This window comes from Sebastes fasciatus, chromosome 2 (assembly GCF_043250625.1).
Source record: "Sebastes fasciatus isolate fSebFas1 chromosome 2, fSebFas1.pri, whole genome shotgun sequence".
Lineage (NCBI taxonomy): Eukaryota > Metazoa > Chordata > Actinopteri > Perciformes > Sebastidae > Sebastes > Sebastes fasciatus.
The window spans coordinates 15,221,812-15,246,442 of record NC_133796.1 but is presented as its reverse complement, the minus strand read 5'-3'; the positions used below and the strand labels follow the sequence as shown (position 1 = coordinate 15,246,442).

General features: G+C 40.5%; 2 protein-coding genes across 3 annotated transcripts in view; both read left to right on the top strand.

The window, feature by feature from the left end:
- The window catches only part of insyn1 (inhibitory synaptic factor 1), a 625,574-nt gene that overhangs the window by 191,939 nt on the left and 409,004 nt on the right, over positions 1-24,631 (top strand). The gene's annotated exons all lie outside the window — the stretch shown is intronic.
- Positions 1-24,631, top strand: part of unc13c (unc-13 homolog C (C. elegans)) — a 133,400-nt gene that overhangs the window by 39,891 nt on the left and 68,878 nt on the right. For both annotated transcript variants that reach the window (XM_074611026.1, XM_074611033.1), the window contains exons 9-14: positions 2,297-2,438; positions 5,670-5,839; positions 8,814-8,929; positions 9,234-9,397; positions 16,361-16,517; positions 16,996-17,064. In XM_074611026.1, the coding sequence (XP_074467127.1) occupies positions 2,297-2,438; positions 5,670-5,839; positions 8,814-8,929; positions 9,234-9,397; positions 16,361-16,517; positions 16,996-17,064 (818 nt within the window). The remainder of the gene's footprint in view (positions 1-2,296; positions 2,439-5,669; positions 5,840-8,813; positions 8,930-9,233; positions 9,398-16,360; positions 16,518-16,995; positions 17,065-24,631) is intronic.

Genomic DNA, 24,631 nt, shown 5'->3' with positions numbered 1-24,631 from the left:
TATTTACCATCCCTCTTGGTGAAAGGGAATAGAACTGAATCACATGTCCACATTTCAGTATAATTTCCGGCCATATTTTTCCCACCCACTTTGATTACATAATCTCTGTTGTTTATCCTCATTTCTGAAGACCTTAAACCTAAAAAGAATCATTATCCTTGAGGATTACAAGGCTCTTCTTTCATATCACTACTTCATTTGCATACAGATGGAACATACTATCACTTGGTTTCATTTCATTCCTAGTTAACTGGCAGAAAGAAGGTCGGGAAGTTAGCTTTGTAACCTCGACCTCAATCCATCTCTGTGCTAACTGTGCCAGGCCCAGCTCATTTATTGCTCTCCTTGCATTTCTGGCAGTGTCAATACACTGGAGAGAAATAGAAACGGAGAGGGAGGGAGACAAATAGAGAGGGAGTGACGGAAAGGATGGGAATAGCGAGGAAGAGGACTGTACAGGAGGAAGAGGAAAAAGGGAGTGAAAGAGACATTGAAAAGACCCAGAGTTGCCTCGGCCAATTTCCCAGACGTCCCATTTTAAAATACAGTTATTGAGTTGTTGTTCATTTCTCATTCATTCGATAAATACAGACTGGCATTGACTCTGCAGCACTTTCACAGCGACCATGAGATATTCTGTTTCAGGCTAATGTGCGCACTACGAGGTCTGCCAGTGAATATGAACCTTGATCGGACTATAAAATGCTAATTTGAAAATCTCCACTAATCACCAAATCCACTACAGTACCTGCACATGCACTGATCACATCATTATCAAACATATGTGCAATAAGAAGTATGAGTATTTTACATTACTGTATATGATATACACTGTTTTTCTCTACTTAAATTGTCTCAGAGCAATTATTTTACTTGTTTTGAAAGTCTTGCTAAAACACACCCCAGCAGAGGTCAATGTATTAAATGGAAAAATATGTACTCCTCTGTTCAGAGTTCATTCTTCATACCACCAGCGTACTCCCTCTGTTTATGCTTCTGGGTATGCCCTCTCTGTTACCCGCCTCTTCTCCAATCAATATCATTTTCTCACCTTTTGTACTAACAGGCAGTCTCGGTTTCAATTCTTTGAAAGTTCTTTCCAACTTTTGTTGCCTATAGCTGTGAAAACTTAAACCCAAACGGACTCAATGAGGGATTCAAAGGGATTTAACTTTGATAAGCAGATTCAGTACTGGATTAAAATGCTAACTCTGCTCCCAGTTTACTCTATTTAAGGCAGGAGGGATGCACAAAATGAACACACTTGAAGGCGGGGCAACAAAAAGCATCCTTCATAGACAGGAGTGGGGTAGGGATAAATATGGAGATATGTTTGTTCGTGTGACAGACGTAGTAGTTTGTTTACTTTTTCAACTCTGCACATCTGGCCAAACGGACGTGATTGACGTTTTTTTAAAGTTACAAAAAATGTCAGCCCCTCTATTCGGACATATAAAGGCGTGGGAGCGGGAGTTTTCGATGATGTTAAATGATCTGACAAGCACTTTGTTTGAAGCATGCTGACCCCTCTTATATGTATGCTGCTTTTACTACAGGAGCTATTTGATTTTTCAGTACTCCTGGAGCAAGCAGGCCATGGCTCTTCAAGCCTCTATATCCTTCCCACTAACTTCTGTCAGCATTGAGCTGAGGGATATATATGTACCCTGAATTATTTAGACTGTCACTTATGCATATTTAATGCCCCAGTGTCCTTTTTCCCTTTTTATGGCGCTGTGAAATACTACAGTCTCTCCTTCTCTGCAGTCTGCCCCTTCCTGTGTGTGTGTGGAAGTACGATTCTGAAGCTTAGTTAGCTTAGCTCAGCATAGTGGGCAAACACACATGGGTGGAATCTACCTATAGCCTGCATGCAGGAGTAGATACATCATTGATATACTTAACATTTCACAGAAACACAAACAGATTAAATGTGGCCGCTGTCAATGAACCAAAGAGCTGCTTTGTTGCCTCAGCTTTTGGCAAGTGCACAGCGTTGTCGTGGGCAGTAACAAGCCCTCGATTCTTGAGTTGACACCTTAGAATCAAATAAATCAAATCCAGGCAACTGACTAGTAAGCACTAAAATAAAATATAGAGCTAGATTCGTGACTGGGATTGAGAGCCTGCTATAAAACCTCGGCTACCGGGCCAATGCTTCCAGTCCCTGCAAATTGAGTGAATGAAGTTATAGATGAGTGCTGTTGTTCAGGACAAGTAACCTTCAATGGTCAAATATGCTGCTTGTGTTACTTACATGACTCTTTTCTCTTTCCCAACCCTGTCTTGTCTCCAGTCATGAGTGCACAGGGCTTACAGGCCAAGGATAAAACTGGCTCCAGCGACCCTTACGTCACCGTCCAGGTGGGCAAGACCAAACGCAGGACGAAGACCATCTTCGGCAACCTCAACCCGATCTGGGATGAGAAGTTTTACTTGTGAGTGCTCTCTATTAATTTGACCTCTCTCCGACCAGATAATCCCCACTAAGATTAAGGGTCATCTGTTCGAGGGAATCTTAAAGCTTTAGTAGATACGTAAAAGATTTATTACTGACTCTGATTTAATAGCTTGGGTAATTACTATCAGTTATGACATGTTACACACCAGCTGCCCTGCAGAGATTTTGGAGATGCAGACTCGGCTAAAAACAGCTTTACGATGGCATCCATCTGTGTAGACAACACTGATCTCAGCTCTGTTAAGAAACAACTAAATAAATAATGTTTTGCTTTACTGCTTTAGTAGTCTATTGCTTCTCATGCGGTATGACCCCTCCATGGGGCTGCTGACCAGGCTTCTGTTTCTTTCACAAACAGTGTGTGTGTGGGTTCAGCTGGTAGGTTATTCTGCAAATCTATCCCGAAGTGTTGTAGGTTGGCAATGACTGTAAGTGAGTTTCCAGGAGACTACTTTGAACATTTACTTGACCCCCAAATCAGCAGTTTCGAAATGTGGAAAATTGTAGCCTTTGAGAACTCTGTTCTAGGCTCGCTGTGCTTACCACAATACATTCAGTTGTCTTTGTTTAGCAGAGAGCCAGAACTCGAAAATAAGACTCAGGTAGAAAAGGAAAATGTAATTTTATCTGAAGAGCTGTAGAACTCAACTCAAACCTGGGTGCAAAATAGTATTTGTTAGTAGTACTTAGCGGTTGTTCTGCTACAATTTGAGCATCAGATTTCCACCAGGTGTCCTGTGCATCAGGACAGTTCAAGAAGTAAGAGCAAAGGTTTACTACAACGACTTGCAAATGTTTGTAATGCAGTCATATGTCGGCAGGGTTTGTCCGGTCTTGAATAACCCTGAAAAGTCACAGAATTTTCCATTTTCCAGGCCTGAAAAAGTTTTGGAAACACATGAAATCCCAAAAGTCTTGGGGAAAAGTAATGCAAAGTTGCATAAATATGTTTAATACATATCAGTTTTAAACATGACCTGTGTATATTTAAAATAGGACTGTCAATCAATTAAAATATTTAATTGCGATTAATAGCATGATCTTAAAGGGAGATTTGTCAAGTATTTAATATTCTGATCAACATGGGAGTGGGCAAATATAATGCTTTATGCAAATGTATGTATATATTTATTACTGTAAATCAATTAACAACACAAAATAATGAAAAGGGACATTGTCCAGAAACCCTCACAGGTACTGCATTTAGTATAAAAAATATGCTCAAATCATAACATGGCAAACTGAAGCCCAACAGGCAACAACAGCTGTCAGTGTGTCAGTGTGCTGACTTGACTATGACTTGCCCCAAACTGCATGTGATTATCATAAAGTGGGCATGTCTGTAAAGGGGAGACTCGTGGGTACCCATAGAACTCATTTCCTCGTCAAAATGTAGCATACGTTTAGAGCGTTATTTAACCTCCTTCCTGACAAGCTAGTATGACAAGGTTGATACCAATGGATTCAATTTTCTAGTTTTATATGAGCCAGTATCTTCACTCTAGCTTTAAAACTGAGCCTGATACAACCTCCGAAAGATTGATTGCGTTAATGCATTAAAGAAGTTAGTGACGTAAAATGAATTTGCGTTAATGCGTTATCGTGTTAACTTTGACAGCCCTAATTATAATTAATATAAAGTGACTGCCTCTACCTGTACAGTGTTGTGAGCTGCCTCTAATAAGAGAAATTATGTCCTGAGACACAACTCAGAGTCACCGACGAATGAAGCCCAAAACCAACGATTTGTAAATGTTAATTATCACGTAAAATTCATATAAATTAATCAAAACAGAATTTCAATGCAGTGAACTGTGTGCTACTATTGTGCTTAACATCAGACAAAACTCTTAAAACTTGTAAAACAAAACCTTGAGTACATATATTACAGTTATTATACACACTTTTCATGCATAAAACGCAAAAACTACAGAATATTCGGTCATGAAAATTGTTTATTACGTTATGGAAAAGCCATGGAAATCCACTGGCCAAAATGTGTATGAACCCTGTATGCATATTCAGTCTTTCTGGACCTATCTGTAAAAACAAACACAAAGATAATGTGCCATATAATTACACCCAGGTCTGGCCGTAACCCACCTTTGCATTATGTATTTATTTTTTCTAACTCTTTTTAACTGTAATCCTCTGTCTGGAAATTATGCACTGGGGATCCACTGTTAAAGGATCAGGGAGAGTATGTCATGTTTACTTAAACCAAAGAGAGAGAGAGCAGCTAATGGCATTTTTTATTCATGCAAGCCGCGAGTTTTCTAGCGTCGTTCCCTCGGAGGTTTCTGTCTATAGTTCTAGGTCATGTAAGGAACCATATATTATTTAATGTGAAGGTTTTTTTATGTGTGCATGTCCTATGCCAGTCTCAAACAAGGCTCCACACCTGTAATGAGACTCCAGTGGTGGCTCCCTCCCATTACAACAGGGATGTAGATTAATAGAGCGATGCATTACTGTGTGCTTGGCACAGAGCGAAGTCCCGGACTAGTGGAGCAGCAGCAGCAGCCAGTGCTTCCCCCGGAAAGGGATTAGTTAAAAAAATAAAAATAAATACTGCAGATACTGTTTCTCTGGCTGTGGCACCCAAGATGTCATTAGAGCAAAATGTAATCTGTCGGTTTTAATTCCAGAGCCGAACAGTCTGACCCCATCTGAAGCTAAGTGCTTTGGCCACCTCTGTTCTATTTAGCAGAGTCGTTATTGTGAAGCGTCTGTCAGCTGCACTGATGCACGGAGGGACCATAGAGACGGACGTTAAGCTTTCACAAACATATTATCCATGCTATGAATGCTATACAGTTATTCGTGTGACATTCAGCTCTTTTCTGATGAATTTAGCATGCATTGGGAGTAAACATATAGAGATGCAGAGTAAAGGTCATGCCATGTCTTGGGGTAATTCCTCATTGCAGGCAGAGAGCCCTTCTCCACACGCTCACTCATACACACCCATGTGCGTACACAAACACACACATTCTCTCGTTTGAATCCAGGCAAGAATTGTTCTCCATGTGTTACTTCAGCGAGGCGTCTGAGCTCGTGTTTATACTTGAATTGTGCATTTGACTGTCATTCTGCTCTACTGAACACCCCGACCTGATGAGCTGTCACTGAATGTTCTGTTGCTGCTGCTGTTGTTCATGTTTGTCATGATTGTTTTGACCTGTCATAATCATCTTCCAAATCACAGCGAATGTCACAACGCCACCGATCGCATCAAAGTGCGCGTGTGGGACGAGGACGATGACATCAAATCACGGGTGAAGCAGCACTTCAAGCGCGAGTCAGACGATTTCCTGGGCCAGACCATCATCGAGGTTCGCACTCTCAGTGGAGAGATGGACGTCTGGTACAATCTAGGTATGTTAGCCCATTTGATCTCAGAGTATTCGTACAAGAGATGTTGATGAACTCAAAATAATGGTGGCAGTTATTATGGCACTTATCCAGATACAATGTTTACTTTATGTGACATTTAGATTTTTTTATATACAGTACAACGCAGATATGATATCTGAGTTTTGGGATTAATACCAAAACAAAAGAACTTTTTTTTTTTTACCTTTTACAAAAGTAGTCAAAACTCTCAAATGTCTAATGTTGTCTGAATGCAAGCAGCCACACAAGAGCTTTGCGTAAATAAATAAAAAAAGTCTTAGATTAACAAAAGTATGATTAAAAATAATAAAATAAATTATATTCACAATTTCTCAGAGGCCACGGTGATGTCTTCAATTTCCAGTTTTGTCTGAACAATCATCACATTTGAGAAGCTGAAAGCAGAGAATGTATGCCATAATGCCGATTAATTTTCTCTCGATTGAGTTGACTAATTGATTAATTGACTAATCGTTGCAGCCTTACTTGACATTTTCCGATTTCAGTGTTTTGCACACGTTAGGATCTGTACCAACAAGGTGCTGTGTTTTGATGACAAGCCCTAGTTACCATTAAAATGATGATTACGACACATTTCACAAGGTTTATATACCATAAGGATGACCCCAAAAGAGTTGACTATTCGACGATTCAATCTAAGGCTCCTGATTCAACCGCTAATCTCACAGCCAAATCGTTGCAGTGGCGGAAAATGTGGTTATGAAAAAAAGGATCATTCCATTCGGGCTCTATGTGGGCTCAATAAATCATGATATATAGCCTGTTTTGATTAAAATATCAGCCTATTAATAATACTGTTCATATAAATTAGAAAATAACTCATGTGCTTTCAATCACTCTCCTTAATGTGCACGAATAAATCACCATGTAGATTAAGTTGCACTATTCTGATTTGAGGGACCGTCGGAGCAACATCGGCTAAATAACAAAACCATAGGGCGACTGTTTTAAAATCAGAGAATTCACTTATTAATCAGAGCCCTCACATAAGAACGTAGCACTATCAGAGCACGAAATATATTTTGAATTTATGAACGATTCTTTAAAATCAGCCTGTGTGCGGCTTGCGTCTCTCTCTCTCATTGATTATCTGTGGAAGTGCTACAATGTGGGGAAATGGAATTATGACCGGAAGTCCTATTTACAACCACGAAAAGCAAACAGGCTAAGAAACCAATTCTCTCTATCGATCTCCGCTACGTTTCAGTACTTCGGACAGCTCCACTTCTACACCAAAACATACAGCGCAGTCCATAGTCGCATGTATCTCGGCCAATAATTTTGTTGTTTTTACTATTTTTCTATAGATGGATACACATAAACCACTCAAAGCTTAAACAAAGTGGAACAATGACAGAAAAACAACAACATGATTCAACGACCAGTCGACCATAAGCAACACTTGACCAATCAGATTTGACTATATAAATTCTTAGTTGGGGGACACACCTAATATTCCATGTTCAAGTGAACTCTTTATATCTTCCTCTAAACATTAAACAGCAATTAGACAGGATATTAGGATAAATGTATGGTCAGATAAAGTGTGTTCCACCATTACTCTCCATGTAGCAAGAAGCCACAGAGACCTGTGGTTCAGTTCGGGTGCTGCAGCTGTTGATGCAGGGTCTTTCACTGTTTCTCCATGTAGCATTAGGTTGAGTATGCAGCATAATGGGGGCTCTCACTTCTGTTCAAGTATTATGACTGGCGGGTGCTGTCTTTGTTTGCCTCTCTAGCTAAAAGGAAGCAATTTGTGGTAATTTTGACCCCTGACCGCTTCTGCTGCTCTGTGCCTTTTTAAATGTCCACAATGAATGTTTAAACAGGCCTTCGCTGGTGTGGGTGTCCACCCCTCCAGCTGCTCTCCTCTCTATAAGCCTCTTCAGCTCCTCTTCAATCTGGGCTTTTGCGTTTACAGCGCTAGTCTCTGTCGCTTTGTCACGTTGTTATTTTTCACTTGTCTGTCTCTAGACCAACTGACAGTAGGGGACAATTTGCCTCATTTGATACAGTAGAGATGAATTGTATATGAGAGCGCATGGGGGGGGGCATTTAAAGTCTGTTACGAACCCCAGCAGCTGTGGAGTCATTAGCTCTCAGATCTGTCAGGAATGTGTAGTCCTGTATCTTTGTGGCTGTGTGTGTGTGTGTGTGTGTGTGTGTGTGTGTGTGGCTGTATGTGAGCATGCAAGAAATACAGTATGTGTTGATATTGGCATTCACAAAATAAACTTCCTTCCCCTCAAACCTACAGCCCATCATAGCCAGTGATATTGCCAATGCAAGTGTTTTCTCCTACATTAAAACTGCATGGCTGTGAGCGTAGATATGATGTAATTTGTGTTTTAAAGGACCTGATGTCATGCCATTATTTCTACTATTTCTTGTTATTAATGTTGTATTATTTAGATGATGTCATAAATGTCTTTAGTTTTCATCTTTTAGTGTTTTATATGTCACTCTGTTATGGTGTGGTCAAGGACAGATTTCTAGCGAGGTGGACAATAACGTTTATTGAATTGTGCAGTTTTTATTAAAAAAAAATAATAATTAGGAAATATTTTTTAATAGGCCTTTCACTTGTTCCACCGTCAGCTATTGTGAGAAAAATGTGAAGGCCAAACTACAGCAGTGACACACAATTTAGAAAGTTATGAAGAGACAGAACAAGATATAGGCAGTCTTAGCTGGTCTTCCTAGTGCATAGTAACTGTACTGCATCATCATCCAGGATAAAGGAAACAGAATTTTTTTCTGTAAGTCTCGGAAAACAGATTGTGGAGTTTAAAAAGTGAGCAAAAAATGTTACTTTAATATAATAGTTTATGTGGATTTAGGTTGTCACATGTTGACTTACCTTCCAAAGATGTGGTTTGCAATTCGTATAGTTAATTTCCGGTTATGACTAACCCTGCTTGGTTGTGTGTTACAGATAAAAGGACTGACAAGTCTGCGGTATCTGGTGCCATCAGACTGAAGATCAGTGTGGAAATGAAAGGGGAGGAGAACGTGGTTCCTCCTCACGGCCAGTACACCTGTTTACATGAGGTAACCATCATTATGTGATTCAATATTAGGCAAAATTAGTTCTCATTCAACTCCAGTCATTATCTTTGGGGAGCTAAGCATTACGTTTGCAAAGACAAGTACTAAAGGAAACACACTTTGTTGTGATTACATGGGAAAACAGGATTTGTCAGCAATCAATAGTTACAGCATTGTAAAAAAAAAAAGTCCCCAGCTGAGATAAGGGTTTTCATCTGCTGGCGTACATGATCTCTTTTATTACTTGTTGGGACACTGTGCTCCATCACCGTAACCCGTTCTGTCTTATCTCTCGTGCCACTCACAGAACCTGTTCCACTACCTGACCGAGGTGAAGAACAGCGGGGTAGTGAAGATCCCGAAGGTGAAAGGGGACGAGGCGTGGAAGGTCTACTTTGACGACGTGTCTCAGGAGATAGTGGACGAGTTCGCCATGAGATACGGAGTGGAGTCCATCTATCAGGCTATGACGTGAGTACCACCCTGATCTATGGCCTTTTACCTCGCCAATCTGTCATTGTCTCATTCGGCAGAGTGGAGGAGAGAAGGAGATCAGAGAAGGAGAGCAGAAGGAGAAGAGGAGTAGTAAAGATGTCTCCTCAGCAGAATCAGAGCTTTGGAGGACTATCGAGCTCCTAAGTTTGATTGATTAATTGCTGGTCTCTTGGAAAAACTCCCAACCTGCCTTGGTCACGTTGATCATGGACACACATAAACCGTCTCGTTTCCCCTCACTCTCTCTCTGTCTCTCTGATCCTCTGTGACCCTGTCCATCCATAAATGTCTCTCTCTGCGTTTCCTTTACCACACACACTAAACACAGATGCATGCAAAGACACACCACCCGAAACATTGAAATCGTTGAATATTGATCAAGGTCATGTTACATCTTGCAGTGTGGATGTCATGGTTACCACTGCAGAAGTCCGCATCATGCATCTAACCTTGCATGTATCTATCTGTGCAGTGCACTAGTGGCCACTGTAGCTTTTTTTGTCTTTTTGCAGCACACATTCATGGCCAGATTTACTACGTCTTGTGTGCGCCTCACTTCAGATGAAGTGTTTCCCATTTACAGTATCAGGTTATTTTTGTGGCCAACTGAAATAGATTTGCCCCCATCCAAAAGGATTGTGCAATTATAATTTTTTCCTTTCTGGTACATACTGTTTAAAGTCTGCCAGAATAGTGCATTTACAATATTTGACCAACACCACACAAAGAGGATACGAGCTGTTATGGCCGTGTGGTCATTAAACTCATTAAACTGACTCACTAAGATGGTCACAAACTGCAGCAATAGCACTCTGGAAAAGTAATTTTCATATTGGTTGCTGTTACTTGAAAGTCTTTTAAGACATAAGACATCATCTATGTCATTCATCTACTCTAGTCAGGGCTTCCATCAGAGTTATTTCTTGTACTTTCAGTGTTTGTTTTTTTACAATCTATACTTTGTTATGCTTCTTAGTATGTAGGGATATAAACAAAAAAATCATCTGGATGCCCCCATTATATATACAACCTCCAAATGCAATTCTGACCTCTTCAATTCCCACTAATCATAAACAGCCACACAGTTTTTATATAGACTTTAATACAAATAAATCATGCTTTATTGTTTGATTAATTTAGGTACATGGTTGAAATATTATGTTATGAGTTTTAATTTGTATATTTTGTGGGCAGCTAAACATGGAGAATGAAGCAATATGTGGTAGAAGCCCGGCCCAGTTATGGTAGTAATCTAAATACAGATATTTTGTTGTGATATAAACAGATACAGATAGCAGCTTTGGATTACACCCCTTTACTCTTGTGCATTGTTTGCTTATTACTTTTATTGCACTTAATTAATTCAATGAGTAATAATGAGTTAATGAGTATCTGCAACATCACCTCATTGTTATTTCAGTCTGAGTCAGTCTAAAAATCTCAAAAGGCATCACCAAACTGCACCTTTTAAGCTCTCCTTCCCTTTCAGAATACGCTTGTTGGGAAGTCCCAGTAGCTGACTGTGTAATTAGCTGCTTCCTCCGTAAATCAGACTCTAATTACACACAGAATGTGTTGGCAAATTGAATGAAAGGCGCTGCTCACATTTGTCTTTCATGTCCAGATATCTGGGGACCTGCATCCCTGAGATCAGGGACGCTGGAAGTCAGTCAGAGTTGGGACTGCTGAGAGAAAGTCATACTACATGCTCTGCGAAAGACATGTTTGTTTAGTTTTTTTGCTTTAAAGGACCAGTGTGTAACAATTAGGGGGATCTATGGGCAGAAATGGAATATTATATAAATAAGTATGTTTTCTTTCGTGTATAATCACCTGAAAATAAGAATAGTTGTGTTTTCGTTACCTTAGAATGAGCTGATTATATCTACATAGGGAGTGAGTCCTCTTCATGGAGTCTGCAATGTTACACCACCATGTTTCAACAGTAGCCCAGAACGGACAAACCAAACTCTGTTAACTTTTCCTGCTTCAATAACGTTACTCGCTCTTGTCACCACCACTCTCTCTCTCTTACTTCACCACTCACTTCCTAGACACACACACACACACACACACACACACACACACACACACACACACACACACACACACACACACACACTCTAAGCACTCTACTCTTACAACAGCTGGCTCTAGAGAGGGCCATTAAAGTTTTGCATTGGCCACAGTAGCTAATCCTACATGCTTGGCACTAAGGAGAAGTTGTAATCTGCAACCGCACCACTAACTACTGCCAGATCCTTCACACTGTTTAATTTGAATGGCCAGGATCATTTATATTTAATAGTTATTAACAGCATTTTACACTACCCCAAGAAAATGTAAAGTATTTTTTTTCAAAACTAGACAATTGTATCATCATTTTGGACCATTATTATTACTATAGATAATGCCCAAAAAGCTTAAAGACAAAACCTGCTGTAGTTGAATAATTATTTTATTATTTATTTACATATAACAGCCTTCGTCTGAGCATTTGATTCCTCTGGTAATGTTTGCCCTGTAAAATCATATTTTGTAAATCAAAAGAGCAAATTCAGAAAACAGAGCATGGGTTTATCAGTTAAATCATTAGTAAATTCATTAATAATAATTCATTAGTAAACAAGCAGTTCCGCCTCGGCATCATAACAGAATGACCGCTAGATGATTCGCTCTCATCGTTGATATTACGTACTGCTTTTGCAGGACGTGAACATTATATCCATAAATTACAGAACCCTCGGTCTCACCCACCTCCCCTGTGCTGTCTCGTGCGTCAGCTCATTCGAATGCTCTCCATGTTGATTTTGAGTGCCGCCCATATCCCAAAGTGACCCAAATCTCCCAAATCGTCGTGATTCCATAATAATAAATGACACAATATTAAATGACAATATCCCAAACACTAAAGAATACCAACACCAAAAATGATAAACCATCACAAACGTAATTAACATTACTACAAACATTACTCCTTTCTGAAATCGTCCATGGCTCCTACAGCCCTGATTTTAGAAAAGCAAACTTGAACATCAACATACTGTATGTTGAAGCAGCCACAGTAACTACAGAGTCTACAACATGGAGCTAAAGCATGAGAACTGAGGAGAGGAAGAAGGAGGTCGTGTGTGGAGGTTACTACAGTTTAAATTAATGCATGACAGTGAGGATACAGCCATTTCATACAGGAGAGGAGCGAGGATCTACTGATGCACATTCACCCCGTGGAGGTTCCTACGAGACAGTATAAAACATAGTTTAATAATCATATATTTTTAATTTCCATTTCTGTTAAACAACAGGCCTACAGCTGCAGTAACTCCACTTCCCGAACTGATGCCTGAGATGAAGCAACGCTGAGAAATCGTGTTGAGTCTTGAAATAATTTACTAAACTTCATTACAAATTTAGCAACATATAAACTACTCCTGCAAAGTTTTTTTTTTAATCTGTTCTGTAGCAAAGTGAGGTCATTGGTTCCTTCAGCTGGCATGTTTGATCCCCCACCCCCTTCTCTCCCACTTTTCTGATAGCAGTGCTGATGACTCAACCTCATATATATCCCACACCAGCTTCTTTCTTTATCTTCCTACTGGCCCCGTAGGGCAAACATGCCATTGGGTTTCTTTTTTTGAGCCCTGCAAAGCTCGATTTAGCTGTTTCGAGGATTCTTCGACACCCCCATTTATAGCCTTTGTGTCCACATAAGTAAGGAGTGGAACTGCTCCGATAATAACACGTATATACTCCATATAAGTCTTGACACAATTGACGGTTGCTAGGTGACAGACTATTGTGTCAGTGTGACTGGGTATTGCAGCATATGAGATGTTGCAGGGTTATTTTAGTGCAGACAAGTGAAGCAGTAAGTGGCCTTATTACCAGCTCTCTCAGGTTGAGGTAATGCTTCAGGCTTGAACCTTGTTTAAGCTTGGTGGTTCTCATATCAGCGCTTATTATGCTTCATCAGGAATTTATGAAAGCCTTTCCGTTTTCTTCATCATAGAGCCTTGACTCCCAGTCACTCCTGACATGATGGCTGCATAAATCACAGCAGCTGCGAAGACTCAACTATCCCTCCTGTGTCCCACACAACAACCCCCAACATACCCCTCCCTCATGTTCGTTTTTCTTCATCTCACTCTATCACCACTCCCTCACCTCCCAGCAGCCTGTTTCTCATCATCTTTTTCTCATTTCTCCCAGCCATCTGAAACTGTAAGACGATACGTGAGTGTGTGTGTGTGTGTGTGTGTGTGTGTGTGTGTGTGTGTGTAGTGCGTGTCTCATCCGCTGGTAAAAACCAAGGCAGGGTAACACGAGGAGAAGCAACATCTCCCTCTTGAAAATTGGCTCTGGAGATCGAGCTCTAAAAGCACCATGGGAATTCAGCGGATGCCATCATCACTCTCTTCGCATGACTCGCCTAACCCCAAGTGCTCCTGGGTAATTTGGAGGCTGAAAGCAAAGTAATTAAATAGGCCTCCCGATGAGAACATGTTTGTGTTTCTATTTGTGAGTGTGTGCGCGCGTGTGTGTGTGTGTGTGTGTGTGTGTGTGTGTGCATGGGCTGCACTCAGGAGGGGGAGTAAATCTGTAATCATTACTCCCCGTAACGCACTGCCTTTTCTAACACTTTGGCTTTATGAAGCAATGACTCAGTGCAGTTTCAAAATCTCTGTTCTCCAGTCTCAATATCCAGCTTCACGATACTTGTGGTTACCTCTAACTTGTGATATAGGAAAAATAGGACTGTCAATCGATTCAAATATTTAATTTCATTTGTCAAGTATTCAATACTCTTATCAACATGGGAGTGGACAAACATGCTTGCTTTATGCAAATGTATGTATATATTTAATATTGGAAATCAGATAAACAACACAAAATTGTCCAGAAACCCTCCCAGGTACTGCATTTAGCATAAAAAATATGCTCAAATCGGTCAGTGTGTCAGTGTGTTGACTTGACTATGACTTGCCCTAAACTGCATGTGATTATCATAAAGTGGGCATGTCTGTAAAGGGGAGACTCGTGGTTACCCATGGAAACCATTTTCATTCACATATCTTGAGGTCAGAAGTCAAGGGACCCTTTTGAAAATGACCATGACAGTTTTTCCTCTACAAAATTTAGCGCAAGTTTGGAGTGTTTATTATATTCCTACGCGACTAGATAGTATGACATGGTAACTATTGAATTCTTTAGGTTTTGTAGTTTCATATGATGCCAGTATACTTATTCTGAGCTCGCTACAACCTAAAAGTCACAAGTTGAGTTAATACATTAAAGAAATAAGAGGTGTTAAAACGAAATTGCTCTATCGTGTTATTATCTCGTTAGCTTTGACAGCCCTAATAAAAAAGCAAATAGTTATATTATCCAACCACTAATTCCTGTCTATAGTATCTGAAAATGAAAGTTGTAAATAATATCAATTTCCTTCTTTTTTGTATTTTGAAGCAACATTATGTGGAATGTAGGCTAGAGGTTATTTGAGTTTTGTTGATACAAAACCCAGCAGATTATAGTGAAATCATTTTTTTTTTGTAGATTTGAGAATGAGCATTTAACAAAAGCTATATTTATAAAGCTCAGCTGGCTTTAAGCTCTCAGGCAAAGCATCCAGATGTTCGGTTGCTATGGGTCACGCTGGAGGCTAAGAAGCCCTTGCGTATATTGTCGTCAGCTGCATTAAAGTAAACATACAGATTATTACACACATACCTTTTTTACATGTCGGTATTCTATCTAGACTAACATTATCTTTTGTCTGCTGTATGAAAGGGTATGGATATGGCAGCCAGTCTCTATGTTCACTATAGGTTCCAGTGAATTATAATGTGGGAGGTATTCCACATGGTTTGTGAAGCAGCAGTATGAAGTGTTAAAAGGAGCATATGTTCTTCACTCAGGCAGAGATCCCTGCTCAAACCAGGCCTCCAAGGCTCCGGCACTTAATTACTGCTGCGGAGCGCTGCTGTTACAGATGTGTGTCTGTGTGTGTGTGTGTGTGGGGGGAAAGAGAGAGAAAGATCAGCGCGAATCTGAAGTGGCAATGCATTGTATGTAGTTAGATTTCGGGGAGTAAAAAGGGCGCTGGAGACGGAAGAAAAGGAAACAAGATCTATCTAAACCGGAGACAAAAGCCCCTGCTTCAGACCCTCCCCTGGGAATGATCACTTGTGTAATTTTAGTGCACTGCATAGTATTGAGATTCAGTTTGTGCTGGGTTGACATATGTGGTTTCACCTCAGCGGAAAACACTTACCTCGGCAAGTGCTTGAGTTTGTCTCGGTCGTATTTGTTACAAAATGAAACAAACAAGTAAGTTTAATGGTACACAGTCAAATTTACATTCATCTCTTCTGTTCCCCTGGATATGAATATAATTCAGCCCCCACTGGACCCCTTGATCAAACTTACTGGCTCCATCTATTACTTTACAGCCTTATGTCCTTAATAGTATAGGTTATACAGTGGTGATTTATGACATCATTGGCTATGGAGCCACATCTATAGTACATGAGCAGGGCAGTGAACTACTTATGCACTAACTCTTCCACCAGAAGTAATTGTTTGGAACATTAAAAATATGGTCTCTCTTTAGCAGTCAGAAAGGGAACATAATGAAGAAATACTGGACTTCAGTCTGCTCACTTTTTTTTTTTTTACTGAGCTATATGTTTCAAAGGGAAATGTTTCTTAATTCTGTTCTCTTTCAGCGCTGTTGTGGATTTTGAGGATTACTGAAGAGCAACTCTTTGTCATTTTCTCTGTCTGTAATTGTGTTGATGTGGGGTCTCAAACTGTCTTTATGTTTTCATGATTGTCTATTGATCTTTGGTGAAGAATTATCTCTATGTCGTCCAAAAAATCAGTACAGCACCGCCCCTTATGCTCTGTAGAATAATAGCTGTTTCTTTTCCTCTGTAGGCACTTCTCCTGTCTGTCCGCCAAATACATGTGTCCCGGTGTGCCAGCAGTGATGAGCAACCTGCTTGCTAATATCAATGCCTACTTCGCCCACACCACCACCACCACCACAACCACTGCCTCCGCCTCTGACCGATTTGCTGCCTCTAACTTTGGAGTGAGTGCGCCTATCGTTGTCTTGCAGTCTAACATCTGCAGACACTACAGCAGTGATGTATAGTAATATAGTGCTAAAGGAAAATGTGGATTCTCTAGTTCGACTGACGTAACATCTATTGCTGTCTTTTAGATATTGAACCCTCGACATCACTACCTTTTTGTCGTCATTCTCATTTAGAGTTATTTGTCTAGAGCAAGTTGTGTACTTGAAATCAACAGAAAATCTCAGAAGCTGCCAGTGCTTTGCGATTGAACTTTTAATAAGCTAATGTTGTAAGGCATCAGATAATATTTCCAGGCAGTAAGCCGAGTCTGGCAATATTGCTAAACCCCTCAATTTTGTTCCAGGAAGTAAAAATGAATCACTGCAGTCATAGCAATGCTATCGACCACGCAGTGTTATGCATTTTTAGGCACACAATGCTTTGGGTGTGGCGACACTCTGAACTGAATTATGTAATTTTTCATCCTGACAGAGGGAGAAATTTGTCAAATTACTGGACCAGCTGCATAACTCACTGAGGATCGACCTCTCTAAATATCGGGTATGTATGAACTTTTTGCATGAGGTGTGTTTGTTACTTTTGTCACTTCAAAAGAAGGGTCATTTTTACAGTTATTACAGTTCAAATTCATCTCAGGTCCACATTAATAGTAGGAAAATTACATTTATTTAGGCCTAATTATCCTATCATTGTTTAATATTTTCACTTACTCACAATTTAAATGTTATTTTTATAAGCCTATATCAGTGTGAACAGAAAAAAAAACATGGGAAATCCATAAAGATAACTAGGTACTTAACTAGAAAATGCCCTCAGACCTCCACCAAGTAGGTAGATAACTGAGCGGTGAAGGTCAAAATCTGTAATTACGGAAAACGTAATTACAGAATACAGTCCTATAATTCCTGAACTGCAGCTTGCACTCTTTTATACAGGGCAGGCACAACAGACCGACTAAAATGCTCATGTGAAGGCACACTGTAGCAGGGCTAACTGACCATACATTTTAATTCTGTATTGTCTACAATTGTGTGGTTGCATATATGCAGCGATAAACACTCTTTCAGCATTAGTTAATACTTTGGCACGGTCTGAATCTGCACTGGAAGGCTGCCTGAACACTGTAGAGAGAAAGACTCGCTTTACAGTCTGTTTGTTTCGTTCCGTTACATTCGGGTGATGCCGTTATAAATGAAATGTTTGAAGTGTATCCGCAGATTTACCCGACTTCGTTTGAACAGTGTCGGCATACAGTTTGACACAAATCGTTGTCAGTTGAGCTTGACTAACCCTGCTGACCAGGCTAAGCCGACTAGCATGCTACGGCTCATAGACAACAACTGGTGCGCTGCCAAAACTCGCCCTCTAGAATGTCTATTTATGTCTACTACTCGCACGGACAGAACAGACTATCCACCTCCCCATCAGCACCTGTAGCGGTCATGGTGAATCCATTAATATTCGGCGGGCTAGATGGGAAGCTTGGCGAGCCGGATGAGGCCTTGTTTTCACTGGACATTGAGTCTATTTTACACACACAAGAGCAATTCTCCTTTTTGTGAAAATGAAGGTTGCCACGTCTGTTTATTGTTTACATCCTTTAAAACTGGCTGTACTTTTGACAGCTAAGGTACCTGCAACCTGGTTGATTTGATAGGCCTCAAGGTTGATTCAACTGTTTACAGTACACCGTGTGCTTACTATATCTGGCTTGGTGCAGCAATCCATTTGCACTTTGTTGTTAATGCCAAATGTGTCTGTTGCCCTCCAAACGTGATTATTGACTGGATTCTCTTCTTTCTTGGATTTAGTCCAGTGTGTATTTTATGCATGCTCGCCTTATTTGAATCACACAGTGTAGTCACACAGGATGCACGTTAATGCCAGATGTTAAGGTGTTATGCTAAATATGGGGATTAAGACGAGGTAAATGTCATCCATCATATCTATATGATGGATGACATACCAAGAATGACATTTGATAATGTCACGCGTCACACTCAAGTTCCCATAGTAATAGTATATGGCTTTGAAGACGTAGTGTGGTTTTACGATGTGATAATGTAGGATTTGTGAAAAGTGTGATTTGAAAAAGCAGAAATTACAGATAGATACATATAAACCCAGGCAGATCTCTTCATGTCATACATTTTTGTTCATCAAAAACAAAAATAACTGAATCAAATTCAATTAATGGCATGATGACTATGAAGTGATTTTGCATTTTTCAGCAGACTGTAGCCAGGGGTGTAGTCAGACGCATAAATATCGATAATCAGCCTATACGGTGTCCGGGGTCCATCAGCAGCTCAAGAAATAGTGGTCCTCATGGTCCAATAAATAGACCGTGTCGTGAGCGTCCAGCACTCTGTCTGCCATGGTGGTTCATGGATTTAGGGCATTCAGCACCTTGTAAACATCTGTAAACTAGGCCATGTCCGCCCACGTTTCTATATGCAGCATCTACAGATTGATTCGCTGTTGGCTATTACTCATATAAATAACAAAGATCCTGCTGCTTCCTGTAGTGTGCGCTACATTAATAAGACAATCGTGTTTGACTCCTGCTGCATGTGTTTTATTTAACTTAAAGGCTGGGTGGGCAATCTTGAGAAACTAGCGAGAGTGTTGCCAACTCTTTTCCATTGAAAGTAGTTAGAAGCATTGCACATGACAGTCCGTCGCTTCAGGCCTCCCTCCAAAGCCACTCCCCCACTATTATCTTTACGAACATAAACATATCATTATGAATATATATATAACATTTTGTTAGTACTCACAGCTGTCAAGCTAGCAGCTTGTGGAAGACTCCGATGACGCGCAATTAGTGCATGGGCAGAGTGCACCCAGGCAGACAGATAGCCCGTCCAATCATTGTATTCTGGTCAAATGAAATGGTCGGACGGGTTTATTACAGACCTGCGACAGCCACATGTACCGGATTCTTTTCTCCTTTTTTTTTGTCAAAGCATTTCATTTATTGATTGCAGTTGGGCTGTAATGAGAATTTCAACAATCTTTACCAACCCTGCCTTTAAGAGACTTAATTTATATTTAAGCTGCAGTATCCAAAGTCATGGGCTTCTTCATTAACTGCTAGCTGCTTAACCATGCATACTGCAGCAAAAACCACGGTGGTGCACAGAGGGGAGTGGAGAGAGGGAGGGGCAGCTAAACTCGATAAGCTCCTGCAGGAATAGCCAGTAGCTGTGTGTATCATAACTAGACAAAGGAATAATTTATCAATGACCAAAAAAAGACCTAATATAGTTATAGTTATCTGGATATTACAGCCGAAGATAGAGAGGAAAGGGGAAGAAAGAAGGGCCGACATGCTGCAGAAACGCCGCTAAGGACTCCGCTCTACCAGATAAGCTGCCGGGTCGCCCCGGTACAGTCGTTTTGTCTTAGTCTTAGTGACTATGTTGAATTGGACCGCATTATAGTGAAATGGGTCTCTAATATTTTTGTCCACTCCAACTTACTGTACATACATGCAGGAAATACAATTTCTATGTAAACGAGTGTAGTAACGTTTCATTCCTCACTGAGTTGGTCACACTTTTAGGCATTTGAGTTGTATGATAGCGGTTCATTCGTCATGGTCATTTGTTCGGTGATTGTCACTGAGTGGTGAGCAGCAGGCAACATCTGTTAGCAAGCCCCGCTGCACTGCCGTATATAGAGAATTTTCTGGTTGACCCGTTACAGCCGTCTTTGATGTAAACTGTTGACTGTCACCATTTGATGCCTCAGTAGGCTACACGTCGTCTGTGTCCACAAAGCGCTGCCATTTGGCACGGTCTCGCTTGACGTGTTGTCTTTTTCTTTGTGTCTGCTCAGTGATAGATGAAATGTACCGGCTTATTGGTGTAGTATACTCTAATAAAAAAAGATAATTATTGTATTGTATAAAATTACATACAATGTGGTAACTAAAATGAGATATACATAAAAAGCTATATTAAATTTTTAAAAAGTATACAAATAAAATCAACAAATACATGAAAAGTAGGACTGTTAATCGATTAAAAAATGAAATCGTGATTAATCGAAAATTATTCACACATTTTTTATCTCTTCAAAATGTGCCTTAAAAGGAGATTCATCAAGTATTTAATACTCTTATCAACATGGGAGTGGATAAATATGTTTGCTTTACGCAAATGTTTGTATATATTTATTATTGTAAATCAATTAACACAAAACAATGACAAATATTTGTCCAGAAACCTTCACAGATACTGCATTTAGCATAAAAATCATATCGTAGCAAACTGCAGCCCAACAGGCAACAACAGCTGTCAGTGTGTCAGTGTGCTGACTTGACTTGCCTCAAACTGCATTTGATTATCATATAAAGTGGGCATGTCTGTAAAGGGGAGACTCGTGGGTACCCATAGAACCCATTTTCATTCACATATCTTGAGGTCAGAGGTCAAGAGACCCCTTTGAAAATGGCCATGACAGTTTTTCCTCGCCAACATTTACGTTATTTAACCTCCTTCAAGACAATCTAGTATGACATGATTGGTACCAATGGATTCCTTAGGTTTTCTAGTTTCATATGTTACCAGCATCTTCACTAGCTTTAAAACTGAAGCCGCTATAACCTAAAAATCGCAAGTTATGTTAAAGAAATTAGTAGTGCTAAAACAAACGCGTTATTATCATGTTAATTTTGGCAGCCCTAATGAAAAGCTTTTGTTTGAGAATGTTTTTGTACCACCCTCACCCCTGCACATGTTATCAAATTACCCACTAATGAATAGGGAATTCATAAAAAAAAAAAAAAGAATCAAAAACATTGTTACCCCTCCCTAACTGAAAATAAATTACACAAGGTGCCAATCAAAGATATGGTTTAGATTAAACAAAAACTGGTAAAATGAAGAAACTGGAATCTGGCACAAATCCATCACTAATTGCCAGAGATCTGCCACAAAAAACGCCTCTGTATTCTACTCAGGCAGATTGAAATCCTGACATACAGTACATAATCTTCCAGAGCAATCCCAGGAGAGCTAAACCTGTTAGACACCACACATCCACAGGCGCACAAACCCACATCTCTCGCACACACATGCACAGACATCCACACTGCTGTTTGACTGCAGCTACCCACTGACTCCCACACAGGTATGCACCTGAGCAGCCACACACACACACACATCTCCACACTTTTCCCCAGCTGGTGGCCTCGCACAGTGAACTGTAACTGAGAGATGACCCTCTCACCTTTAATGTGACACAAAAGTCAACGTGTGGTTGAGCTGGTGATTGCTTTGGTTCCCCTGTTCTTCGCCACGGCTCGCCGTGTGAAGCCACATGTGATTACAGAGACACCCTGATAGCAGCAGATCCTCTCGTCTGCTTACAAAGGGAAAAAAGAGCGGGTGAGAGGAGGACAGCAAGTAGATAGCATGAAAGAGAGAGGACTTAAGGGAGACAGAGAATGGAGTTGCAAATAGTGAGCGAGAGATAAAGAGGATTTGGAAAAAAAAGAGAGTTGGATGAAATAAGCAGAGTTGGGATTTGGACAAAGAGCGAGAGAGTTGGAGGGAAAGAGGGATGGATTTGGATAGGGAAGATAGGAGGAGAAGCAGATGAAGAATGAAAGGAGGCATGCTGGGTGGGCAACAGTGATGGAGGGAGAGGGTTAAGTGAAGGAGGGATGGCCTCTTTTATTTTCAGATGGCCTGGCTGTCTGGCGATGACACGTTCACTGAGAGCAGTCACAGAATATCACGCCGGCTTCACCTGCCAGCGCTGCCCTGCTGCTCTCTTGTCAAGCCTGCCACAGACCAGTGGTTCATGCACACACAGTTCATCCTCTCTCTCACTCTCTCTCATACTCTTGTCACTTTCTGAAGCCGTCCCACAGAGCCGGCCTGCCACTGTTGGACAGTAATAAGATTCAGATCTGGCCACTCCGCCCGTTCACCGTATGGATTTCCCCTATAATGACATTCTGAGGGAGATTGAGTTTGCTTTTGTAAAACAGGGGGCTTGAATCAGCAGAGAGGGAGCCGGGGTGCAGCTGCCATTCTACATTTTGCTACATATGCGTTTCTTCCCTTTTAAACTTTATTCCAACAGCCCTGATACACCGTGACACCTTGTGTAGCCAGTATGTCCCAGCTGGGATTTGCAGGTTTCTCTGGGTCGGACATAACAGTTCAGTATTCAGAGCACGCTGCGAGGGATTTGGGCTGTTGGCTTAGTTCGGACAGTTTGATATAAAGTGATGTTTGTTCAGTAAGCACCCTTGGGAGTTATGCGCCATTCTCTTACAATGGATTTCTGTGCTGTATTACAGTGGGCCTTTTGAGAAAAGGTTACTTAATGCAAACACCTGCTTTGTTGCTTTCTAAGGTGCAGTAGTTCCTGCTGCCTCCTCCTGTAAGAATACAATAAAATAGCTGTTCCATACTGTACCTGTAGCTCTCTACAGCAGGACTGTGTCATATTCAGCAACATTGAGCTGCTAATGGAGCTGAGAAAGCATCGCATGAACAAAAATTATTCTACTGGGATAATATCCACAGGGTTGCCCTATAGCAAGATGTAGTTAATGCATACCACAGCCTGCTATAGAAGCATACAACCGTACTCTGTCAGCCTCACATGGCAGACAAATATCATTGTGTAGTTTCTTCTGGAGGAAGAAAATATTTACAGAGAACAAAAGCTCAAAATGCACGGTTGCAAGTATTTGGGATAATCTTTCTTTTTGCAGAGCAAAACCTGCATGATCCAGAGCCAACCCTTTGAAATGTATGACAATGTAAAAAGCCAAGTATAAGAGACAAGCTAGTATCACCTTTCACAGTGTGCAGACGAGAAAGAAACCTCTGTGCCAACTATGATGGGAAATAAATGCATTATAAAAGTTATTGAAAGGGCACAGACCTCAAAGTCACAAATGTATGAAGTACTGCTCCTAAACTAACAAGAAGGAAACACTGAAGTTCCTTGGGTCATTGCATATATACTATATATGTATGGATTAGTAGAGTTATTTTCTGTGTAACATAATGTTGCATTATAAATCTTAACCTCAGCCCAGTTGAAACAGCAGAGGTAGTTAAACCACTTTGAGTGGAGCTTAAGAAATTCCCCTTTTAATAAAATATCTATGTATACCTATTAGGGCTGTCAAAGTTAACGTGATAATTAAACGTTAGCACTAAATCGTTTTAACGCCACTAATTTCATTAACGCATTAATGCAATCGATCTTTCAGAGGTTGTAGCGGGATCAATTTTGGAGAGGAAAAACTGGCATGGCCATAGATTGTTTAAAGCCTGAAAACAGAGCCATGAGGAGGTGCAGAAGTCTAGTTATCTCTCAGAACGCTTGAATTACAATATGCTGAAAGGTTATTATGGAATATTTTGACCAATGACACCAAAAATAAATTGCCTACCCCAGCTTTTAGTATACTATTTATGCTTAAATTCAATAGACACTCAAATCCACACACATAGACTCATACTCTGTGGCATATGCCTCGGCTCAGGATGGTCAGAGTGCAGGGTGACCAGTGCAGTGTTCCTGTGGCAGTTTGAGGTCCAGTGCCCGTCAGCTCATGACTGCTTTTTGACTCTTTTTCCACATGATTACCTTCACTCACTTCTCTTGTTGCTGGTGGTTTTTTTTAGCCATAATGCTTCCTCTGTAAAAATGTTAAAATACAGTGTTTTTCATACAATGTGATTATAAATCTGTACATTGTATTGATTTTGGCTGGATCGCAGAAGGTCTCAAAAGTCACTGAGTGACTGACTGAGTGATGAAGTTACATGATCGATCGGCCGATTGTTGGAGTTTCCTCATTTGCCGTTGCTCTTTCAAAATGCAAAGGCGGGAACAGTCCTTTGTTTACCTTTTCACTCATTGGCGCAGGTGCTCCACTATCGGCGCATTTCCACCAGATTCGGTGATGGAGGGCGTCTAAATGCTTTCCATTAATTTCCCATGGAAAGCAGGAGAAGCAGTCGCCCAGTTCATAGTCGGAGAGTATTGTCTAAAGTTGAAAAATCTCAACTTTATGAAAATGAGCCTGTCTGGCTCACAAAACTTGGACCAAGCAGTCAAACTTGGC